The sequence below is a fragment of the Rhopalosiphum maidis genome, chromosome 4 (assembly GCF_003676215.2).
Source record: "Rhopalosiphum maidis isolate BTI-1 chromosome 4, ASM367621v3, whole genome shotgun sequence".
Classification (NCBI taxonomy): Eukaryota; Metazoa; Arthropoda; class Insecta; order Hemiptera; family Aphididae; genus Rhopalosiphum; species Rhopalosiphum maidis.
In genome coordinates this window covers 24,553,927-24,565,768 of record NC_040880.1, presented here as the reverse complement: position 1 = coordinate 24,565,768, position 11,842 = coordinate 24,553,927, and the positions used below count along the sequence as shown (strand labels likewise).

Sequence of the window (11,842 nt, the reverse complement as noted above, 5' to 3'; positions counted from 1 at the left end):
AATAATAGTATAATTCCAACATTATTTAGAGCTTAATTATATTTCTAAATATAAAAATACAATCTATACATATAAACAACTATAATTAATTTAATTAAATAACTTTTGAAAGACATAAACATTATACTTATAATTAACATTATAACACAAAAAACTACAAAATAATAAATTATTTCATACAAATATTGAAATATCTGTAATTAAATTACCAAATAACAAGAAACGAAAAGTGTGACATAGTTAAATAACTAAATTATATGCAAATTGTTTTTGGGTGCAGAACAAGAAATGTTTAGCAACCTCAATTATGCCAACTTGGGGATATTTAAGAACTTAATAAAACTTATTTGTTCGTAATAATTAATTATCCAAAGGAAACAAAATGTCTAATATTAACTATTTCTTATATATCTGTTTTAAACATAGCCTCACTCAACCACAAGAAATAATTGAATATAGCTGTACTTAACACAAAACTCTACAATATAAAAACAATATATTATAAAACTACTAAAATAGTCTAATATCTATATATTCGTACTTCAATAATACCTACTTATCCTATGTATTTATTTATATCTGCAAACTAACTAATAAAGTATACTACACATGTTTTTAATATTTAGTTGAACATTTAGGATTTTATCCGATTGTTTATTTAAATTTGAAGTCAATTTATGTTAATTTATAAATATTATAAGAAAATAAATAACGATAATGGTAATAGGGAGTTTAAAAAGTATAAAGATTAAATTTTTATAACTGCACTTATAATAACCGAATACAAATTTAACTCATACAAGTTCAAACAAATTATATTTGTACTATTATATTGATAATGAAGGGATTAAAAAAAAAATATATAATTTTATTCATAATACTGATCAAATTTGTTTATTAAAATTATTCAATCTATACATTAATTATAAGGAATATTATAGGATAAAAACCATACAATTTGATGTGAGTTAAACTGATTATTAAAATAATTAATAATTCATCGAATTCCATTACCAATCGTTAAATTGTATATTATGTTTCTAATATATTGTGATTTATACAATTATTTTCTTTTTAATAATACAAGCCTAAATTTATTTTCACTCGAGATATTGGCTAAAATACTATGAAAATATCAAAAAATAACAACTGGTACCAAAGGTACAATTTTATTATTATTAAAAAAGTAACAAAGTTGTTTTAAAAAACAATTAATTAAATTGCAATAAATTTATCTTTTAAGTACGTTTAAAACTATTATATCAATTTTATTTAATACTGCAAAATTAAATTATTTAAATGGTTAAAAAAAATATCAAATCCAAGAATAAATCCAAGAAGGGATCCAAAAATAAAAAAACCAAGAAACTTAAAAATATTATTAAAGCCGTTGATACCGTCATACCAATTTCTACTCCTGTAGGTTCAGTTCATTTCGACGAATTTTTAAAAATATGCAGAGAGCCAAAATTAATTCAAACCATAGTTGAACCTGCTAAAATAACAGAAAAAAAAAATAAAAAATCAAAAAAAAATAAAACTAAGAAATCTAAGAAAACTAAGATACCTAAGAAACTTAACAAATCTAAAAAATCTAAAAAATCAAAGAAATCTAAAAAGAAGAAGATAGGAATTGCTAAGGTGAAAGTAGTCGTAAAACCAGATGATGTTCCTTCGTCACCACAGCCGACATTATTTCCACTGATTAATACTTTATTACTTCCTTCCAATGACAATGCTATTGACGGAAATACATTATTCTCAGTAAGTTATACAAAATACATAAAAATTCATAAAATAAAAATATTACGTTATAGGAATTTGTTGTTGGTAAACCTGAAACATTCGTTTTAAAACAATCATCAATTCGAGAAATAACAATAATTGAGCAACAGGCAAATAACACTGTCGACGAAATAAATATCTTAGAAGAAAAAATTAAGACTCTAATGGAGGTAAATACTAAATTTTAACAATATTAATACATAGTCATTTCCTATAGAATTTGGGATTATTATTGTTTAATTTTACAGAAACCTAAATTGAAAGAATCCGAAACTATTGAATTAGAGAACCAACAATTGCTTGTTATGAACTTATTAAAAGATTTTGAAAACAACTTGGCAAAAATCCGAGATATTTTTAATAATGACAATAATTTGGAAAACACTGATGAAATTGATACTGACGGAGAAGATACCAAATGTCATATAACCGATATAACTGAATCACAGCAGATGGTATAGATGAACTAATTTAATTTAAAAAAAACAACTGCTATTTAATTTATTGTTCAATATCTATAATATTATCACAGAATGTAGATAAATGGTACGAAACCAATGATCTATCATATCTCCTATCACCAAATGCGTCATTTGACAAAGGTGTTACCGTATCGGAGGGCCTGTTAGAAATATTTGAAGAATTAAAAGACCAAAAAACATCACCAAAAACTAATGCAGCTCACAATGAAGTATTCAAAAGACTTAAAAATAAATTCAATATATTATTGCCTCCACCAAATTTGGACGTAAGATTGGATTTAATATATATATATAATTTACTTTTTTTTACAAAACATTTTATTTCCTTGTAGGGCAACAAAGAATATTTGACGTGGGTCGATAAAAAACTCCACAGAGATCATCGGGATATGTTGAATAGTACCAAAACTCTGAAGATATTTCAGTGTTGGAATGAACTAGAACTTAAATATAATATTATCAATGCACTTATGATATCTTTGAAGGATGCTATTAAATCAACATCACCGGTTTGTTTTAACAACTAATTAAATATTTATTAATAACTACTAAGGTCATCAGTTATTAGTGCATTTTAATAGTATCATATAATGAATCTAAAAGTATAAGTACATTAACCATGATTTTTTAGGTAGGTAATTAAATTATAATTTTAACAATCAAGTAAATCAATATGCTGCATACTACATAGTATACTTAAAATGCCTTCATAGATCTTGACGTCTTGTTAAATGATAAATCATTGCATTTAAATGGTTCTAAAATATATGAACAGCTTAAAATTAGTTTAATATTTTAAAAAAGTCACTAATTGTTGTAGGTACATATAAAATTTATAATTAAGGTAAAAGTGGAAAGTTCAAATTTGCTAAACAAAGAATTACATATTCAATGTTATCAACAATTAACTTTAAATGTCTATAAACAAAAATTGTTACAATGTATTTCCAATGTTTTTTTAAATTGTGTAAGAACAACTCATCAAAACTATTTCAAGCTTTCAAATAAAAAATAAAATTTCTATCAATACAAAACTAAAAATAAATACAAATTTCCATTTACAGTATTAAATGAATCATAACAAAAATAAATTTAATTTTGTAGAAAACTTGTATTATGGTAAATATTTGTGTTTATTATAATTATTTATAATTTTTTCAGATTATTAATATTTATCATTTTTATCACGTACAATTCTAAAATGACACTTTTCGCATTAAAATGTATTACAATGTTGCTTCAAAACCAACTACCAACTTTATTAATAACTGTATATATTATTTTGAATTATTTCTTTATATTATTATATTTATGTTATATAATACAAGTACAATATAATCTCCTCTATAATGTTCAACTTTTCATTTGAAGATGATAATTACCTACTCACATATTAATACTAAACGTATATACGTATATTTTAACGAAAGGTTAAAAAAAGTGACATATACTATAAATGATATGATGATCAATAAAATAAATTATTTCATACCAATAATTTAATTTAATAAAATAGTAATTTTATTTGAAACTGTCTTGATTTTTCTATCAATGCATACCTTTGTCTAAAATTATAAGATACTTAGTATTAACATTTAATAACAGTTTTATTATGCAAGTAATACCACGAAATCACAGTTTGCGGCTGATCAAAGTATTTTGGTACAAGCATTGGATGAATTCAAACGAAAGACAAGGGACACTTTTTTACGTGCTGGTTTAGATAAGTATTGGAAAATAAATCCTGAATCTATAAGGCTTGGGTCCAGACCATGTTTTGATGTTACGATCTGCCAAAAAAACACGGCCGTCGACAATATCGTTCCATTAGATAAACGGACATTTTCATTTTTACAATATAATTCGATCACAATGAACGAAGAAAATTGTAAAGGTAATTTATATAAATAAACAATCATACCACTTATAGACATTATACAGAGTAGGATACACCAAGCAATCTCATCTCCCTTTTCTTATTTCAATAATGCAGTTGTTCAAAATCTGTTTTTTTTTAATATTCACTACACTTAAAAAGTATATATTAAAACCCCTGAATTTACATTAGTTAAGGATTATACTGTAGTGATATAAACTTCAATTTTTCAAATGATAACTCTCCTTTCCTACCACACATTTTATTGTCAAATAGATATTTTTCAGAAAATTTTGACATGTTAAACTTAAAATTCTAACAAGTATTTTTTGAATTATTTAAATTTATTAACTAACTAATTATAGGTCTATGATAATGGGTTTAAAAGATATTATGGGGATTGTAATGATTTTAAAATAATTATAATTAATACAAACATTAATCACTTGAAAAAATGACACAAGTATAATAAATACTAGATCCTATATTATATATATATTTTATATTTTGTAAAACAGTACGCATTTTAAAATACTATCATCCTTAGTATGTATACATTTTAATAATTAAGAAACTACTCGTTTAAATGTTTGGGACATTTTCAAAAAAAAAAAAATATATATCCACTAACACTTTACAGTAAAAAGATGTGAAAGTTCTCATTTTAAAAACACAAGTATGTATCACTACAGAACCTTCTTTAAGTATTACAAAGAAAAATCTGAAGAATATAAAAGTATGGTTTAAAGGATATATAAAACCAGAATTTTAATAAATTAATTTTTAAATAAAAAGGTAGATTAGGTAAATTGGTGTATAACTATGTATATGTTGTATGTGTTTATATCCATTTATATTTTATACGCATTTGCAAGAGTATAATTTGTATTTTTTAATGATCGAATTTTTAGAATTAACCAAATAAATTTAATTATTATAGATTATAATGTCTATATAGAATCAAATATATGTTATAAGCATGTAAATTGACTTTATTCTAGCAATTACAATTTATTAATGCGTAAATATAATTAGTGTATATAAATACGTATTCTAGCTTATAAAGAGTTTTAGAGTTAAATGTATTAAATTATTTAAATTATTTTTACAGACACAATAAAAACATCAAATTCAAAAACCAGTGAAATCGAAGTCGGTAATACTAACTATAACTAATTTATAAACAGATTATGTTTTAATAAACATATTATCTATATATTTTAATAAATTACCAATTTAAGAAATATTGACATAAATGCTTTCAAGTTAGAAGCATAAGCTGACATACCAAGTAATTACCAACTATATTAACATAAATATAATGATATAATATAATATATATATTAGGATGTACAAGTGATGTCATTCAAACCCCTTTTCCTTGATAATTCTAGATTATATAATGTTTTACGATAATAACCTATAATAGGTGTTTTGTATTTTATTTGAATACAATGATAACTCGTTATATAATTTATGAATTATTGTATTTGTAACTCTAAAAGAAGGAGGGTTTTAAATAATACCACTTATACATCCTAAAATATATTTTAATATTTCTAACTTAAAAAATTAATTTGAGTATTTATTTTCTAATAAAGATAATATAATGTATGCATATATTTATAAATTTTATTTTCAATTTTCAACATTCGTTGTGAGCGGATTACATTTTAAAAATAAAAATACCCGTTCATCAAATGAAATAATTTTTTTTATAGTTGTATTTCGTTTGACGGATTGTCAAAAAAACATTGTACGGATTAGATCCAGTCTTATTATATTCAGGATTTATTTTCCAATAATCCTCTGACTAGTGTGTAACAATGTATTCCACGTTTTTCATTTGAATTCTTGAATGCTTGTAACAATACTTTTGTTAACCACATAATATAAAATATTGGTATTTAATATATGAATAATTTTTATATTGCATTATATTAGTTTTTATTTTAAAATAAAAAAATCATAAATTATACGTTATTATCATTATAAATCATTAATATTAAGTCGATTAACTATAAAATAAATGTGAATTTTTATTTAATATCAATAATAATAAATTTTAAGCGCAATATTTTATTTTGTTTAGATTATTATATATTTTTTTTATTGTTATACAAAACGACGTTAAATTTTATAATATATTTAAGTTGTGTTAGAAGTTTATCATTTCATTAAAAAGTAATTTTTTTCAAACTTCATAAGATTGCATTACAATTATAACATAAACCTATAATTTTAAGTATATGTAGTTTACGTATAAGTTAAAAGATCTTAAGATTATTCAAATTTTCAATATTAGTTTTTAATTATTATGCAATTCAGAACTTTTCTATTATTGTAACTAAAGCAATATTTCGTTTATTTCATAATTATAATATTATAAAATACTTTATCGGTGTTTGTTTTTTATAAAATATGAAATCTGTTGATTCTATTCAAAACTAAAACAACAGTAGATACATATTAATACTATGCGATACAAATCGTCGCAAAAAAGTGCAAAGGCATATGTACTTATGTGTATGGACGATGTATCAAAAAATCAATGATATACCTAACAACCTAACTATATTAAATAATTTTGTTTATTATTTCGTATCTGTTTTTCCACTCGACTAAATTATTCGTATATCCGTTGTCATTTCCATTTCACATACACGCGAACAAGCATATTTCAATATCGTCGATGAAACCAATATATCACAGAACAAAAAGAACTCGTATTGGTTTTGTGGTTCTTTGGAGTGACATAAAGTGACACGATTTTTATGTTTGCTATAATATTATGTGCATATTCGATATATTATAACACTATCTTCTGTCACGTTTTTTTATAATCTAGGCCAGTGGTTCCAAACCATTTTATATCCTCATATCACTTGGCACTTGACTTAATAACCTTTTTTTTTTTTACTTATTAACAAATAAAATTACAGTAGTTTACATAATACGAGTATATAGCGGTAAAACCGTTTGGACTTGACAGGGAAAATATCACAGTGTGGATGGGCCCTTACATAGGTCAATTTATACTTGGGTACATTTTTATAAAAAATTGTTTGCTTATCAAAAATTTATTTGCGTACCACTGGTTAGAAACCATTACTGATCTAACCTGTAAACGATACTGTTTTTTATTAATGAATCTAAACTTCGACCTCTCACATCTGTGGTTATCTTTGTTTACATCTGATAATATCAACATATATTATTAATAATTTAATAATATAGTGCATAACATTCGAGGTTTTTTTACTGTATCAAATAAGAGTTTTCAAAATTAAAATTTTTTTTTTTTTTTTAGGGATATAAATAAATAATACTAGTATACAGTATGTTTCAAAAGTCCCGTATCACCCTTAATATCTCCATAGAAAATCAATATATTAAAACGTGGTTTTTTTTTTTACAGTACTAAGTATAGAAATTCTGATTGAATGGAATAAAATTCAAATTTTTTTTTTTTAAAAAATTCAAAAATTATCAAAAAAAATTTTTATGCATTTAAGAATTTAAAATTTTTTAGATAGCCATTTTGTTGAATACATTTTTTAAAACTGTTCAAAAAAAAGTATTAAAATTTAATAAAAATTGACCAAGTTAGAGCATGTTATGTTTTTGAATAATTGTAATAAAAAAATCAATTATTTCACAATTTAATAATAAAATATTTATTTCAGCATGACAATACTTTTACATACCTTATTAAAATTTTGATTTGAATAGAAATAAAAATAGCCGTGTCTTATGGTTTAGGTTAGCGAAACTGGTTACCTATTTTTAAGTATCTTAATTATCATGAAGTAAACCTAAAAATACGAAATTGGACATAATCTTACCGTTATAATTAATGCAATTTATAATACTAATACCTACGCATTTCGCAATTTTGTAAATAATAATTAAAATTATTATTTTGTGTTCTTTTTTTATAGCTATTTTTGTTTTTAGTATCATCATACAGTACGTACTGTGTCTTTAGCTATAACTTTTTATTTCTTACTTATTTTGTTCAATATATAAATGACTCATACATTCTCTGTACATGAGTACATCTACATGGTGATATGTTACTTCCGAAACAACGAAAGTCATGGACAAGCAGTGGTGCAAATACGAGGGTACTAGGGGTGCTGAAGTACCCCCAACTTTACTTTAAGCACCCCCAAGTTCCACGTCTTTGTAATTTAAAAAATCTATAATTTTAAGAATGTAGTTTTATTTTTTATGATTTGATTATGATTTATTTATTTTTTTCTGATCTTGCATACTGACCAAAGGGGGGTGCTAGGGTGTTATAGCACTCTCCTTGGAATATTGATTTCTAGAAAACAAATACTCTACACAATATGCATTTTTCAGGCTGGATACATTTATACACAAAATAAGAACAAAAAAACATTGACAAGTAATTTTACTTTTGCAATACTGATGATTGATAACCACATTTGATATATCTTTGTTATTTATTTAAATTATAAAATTATAAAAATGTTTTATTAAATTCTGAGCGGAGTGATGAATATGAATGTATTGATTTTACAATGATGTATGTTTTTATTTTTTTTTTTTTTTTTTTTGTCTGACATCACGTTTTGGAGTAGTAATAGTGCTTTGATTTTTTACTTCAGCCCCTTTTTGAAAAGGAAAATGAATCTAGTTGGTACTTTGGGTGGGAGGGCAGAGTCAAAATTAAAAAAATTTCCAGTAGTTTTCAAAAGCGTCACGAAAAACACTAAAAATATAACGGAAAAACGAGAATTTTAATAAAAATCAGTTTTCGACAATCTACTTACGACTAAATTTAAATATTTTAACTTTTTTTAAGCTATGTATAGACAATTAAAATTTTTGATTCTTTTTTTCAAATAATAAAAAATGCCGATAAAAATAATTGACATTCCAAAAAATCTTTAAAATTTAATAGAAGGTTTATTATAAGTTGTACTTATCGTAGTAAAAAATAATCAAAAAGCGTTAGTTACAATTTTTGTTTATAAGCATTTAAATATGAATAAACCTAACCAGTTTCGCTGTTCAGCAAACCATAAGACACGGCTATTTTTATTTCTATTCAAATCAAAACTTTAATAAGGTATGTAAAGTATTGTCATGCTGAAATAAATATTTTATTATTAAAATGTGAAACAATTGATTTTTTTATTACAATTATTCAAAAACATAACATGCTCTAACTTGGTCAATTTTTATTAAATTTTAATACTTTTTTTTTGAACTGTTTTAAAAAATGTGTTTAACGAAATGACTATCTAAAAAATTTTAAATTCTTAAATGCAAAAAAATATTTTTTGATAATTTTTGAATTTTTTTAAAAAAAAAATTTGAATTTTATGCCATTCAATCAGAATTTCCATACTTAGTACTTTTAAAAAAAAACCGCGTTTTAATAAATTGATTTTCTATGGAGATATTAAGGGTGATACGGGACTTTAGGAACACACTCTATATCTAAATAATCACGTGTTATATTGTTTCTTGCATATTATAGTATATTAAGAGTTATTACCTATTAGTTTTCACAAAATATATAATATTTAAATTTACTTTTTTTTTTTGAAAACTTTATATTATATAATTTATGTTATATGTTTTAGTTAAGTTCAAATAGTCCAATTGTAATGCATAATTCAATTAGAAATTGACAGTAAACAAAATAATAAACAAGTATTATTAAGAAAATTATATTATCTTAAAGTGATTTTTTCACGCTTCAACGACTATCCTTGAATATTTAAGTAAATTAAAAATTTTGAAAATTTAAAGAGTGGGCTTCTTAAATACATTTTAAATGTTTATTGTCAAATGATAATAATTAACTATATTAGTTCAATATTCAACTTCAAAAAATTTTAAAAGGAAAATATTTTCCTTTTAACTATAAAATTAAAATTGAATTTAAATATTAGAACTCAATTAAACACGATAAAATTTTTCTAATTTAAGTAAAATTGATGACACACGTCACACGTGGAAATACACTACGTCCATAATAATTTCTAATGCTGTTATAAAATATTACATAAAATGTTAAATCGAACGGCGTATTGTATAGGCAATATAGGTACATTATTGCGTAGAAATATTCAATCTACTTTGCTACACATCACAGAATATAATATATTTCTATTATGTTTATTTCTATGTTAGGAGTTATATAAAAAATAACAAAGCCATTGCTTTTAAATAACTATAAAAAAAAAGTAAAATGGTAACATTTGGATCAGCAATTCAATAACTCTAAATTCTACTTAAGAATATGTCCCAAAACACATATTATTTAGATTCTCGATTGATGATTATTCTCAACTAGATAATTTATTTTGTGCAATGCTGGAGTATAATATCATTAGAAAACATTTAGTATAATCATTCAAACTATTGATTTTTTTTATTTTCAATATTATTTTTTTTCCATGTAGAATTATCAGTGTATCGTAACTGTATCAACCAATAGTAATTGGAAATGTTGAAATGTATACTTTTAAGGATGATAACAGTATTTTGTACGTTTTTACAAATACGATTGATTGAAAAAAAAATTGTTCGTCTTAATATTATGATTAAGTTGTATTATAGGTATTATTAATTGACTTAATTAATGTTTAATGGTCGTAGTTAGTAAAGTAATCAAATCAAATAGTTTAAAATTACAAATTACATAACATTTATATAATAAAGATGAATATATTATATATAATTATAATTATAATTATATTGATTATATATTCATTGAATATCAATGAATTAATAATTATGTGTATCATAATATCATATACGCATACGTAAACTTAAGTGTATGAAAAATATGGAGTAGGTCGCCTAGACAAAGAAACACGTATCTGTTATTTTATTTTAATGAAATTCACATTGTACATATATTCATTGCTGCACAACATGAAAAAAATCTTGCTAATACAATATAATATAATATTTATAACCACTCTCACAAATCAGTTAAGCGGGTTTTTTTTTTTATTATTATTAATTTACAACCCCGTTAAACATAATTGTCTTAATGCCGTCCTAGTTATGCAACTTCAGGATGCACCATTTGAGAAATATTTACAAAATATTTTGTAATAGATAATAATAAATAGATGTACAGTTAAAAAAGAATATGGTCTATAGAAAATAGAATGTATTACAATAATATAATATTATATGTACCAATCGACACACAGTAGGTTAACGGACAACTAACTTTCTTCACTATAATATTATTTTTATATTTTTATTATTATTACATAGTATATACAGTACATAAACATTATTATGAATAAAATATTTTTAACTGTGTTTTCGCCAAATACAGTTCGAGAAAAGTACATATTATAACATTTCTAACTCGGTCGGAACAATCGTCTTTCGTGGGGTCGCGCTACGGACGTTGCCATCATAGTATTATTGTTCATTACTTAATTCCTTCCTTTCCTCAATTAACGGCGAATGCAACAATTCGAAATATAATATTATAAATCATACGAAATTGTTTTCATCGGTGCGTGTTTATCATTTTATCGTCTATTCCGTCGTTGGACGTTTACACGACCGTCGCGACACGTTATCCGCCACCAGTCACTAGCGGATATTAGCGCTCCATTTTGCCACCACTCAGTCCGCGCAGTACGCCAAGCCAAGCGCCACTGCTGCGACTATACAGCAGTCTCCCAAA

General features: G+C 23.8%; 1 protein-coding gene across 1 annotated transcript; it reads left to right on the top strand.

Moving 5' to 3' along the window:
• The first annotated feature begins 1,299 nt into the window (after positions 1-1,299).
• Positions 1,300-5,319, top strand: LOC113550103. The gene is made up of 7 exons (XM_026951741.1): positions 1,300-1,764; positions 1,818-1,955; positions 2,034-2,240; positions 2,318-2,533; positions 2,600-2,776; positions 3,873-4,161; positions 5,255-5,319. Exons 1-7 carry the CDS (start codon positions 1,300-1,302, stop codon positions 5,317-5,319), a joined length of 1,557 nt encoding a protein of 518 aa, XP_026807542.1.
• Positions 5,320-11,842: the final 6,523 nt, after the last annotated feature.

Bases quoted from the DNA above. Each gene is read 5' to 3' on its own strand.
- LOC113550103 (XM_026951741.1), top strand. From the start codon at position 1,300: ATGGTTAAAAAAAATATCAAATCCAAGAATAAATCCAAGAAGGGATCC. The intron at 1,765-1,817 runs GTAAGTTATACA...ATTACGTTATAG, and splicing joins ACGGAAATACATTATTCTCA to GAATTTGTTGTTGGTAAACC. The intron at 1,956-2,033 runs GTAAATACTAAA...TTAATTTTACAG, and splicing joins AAATTAAGACTCTAATGGAG to AAACCTAAATTGAAAGAATC.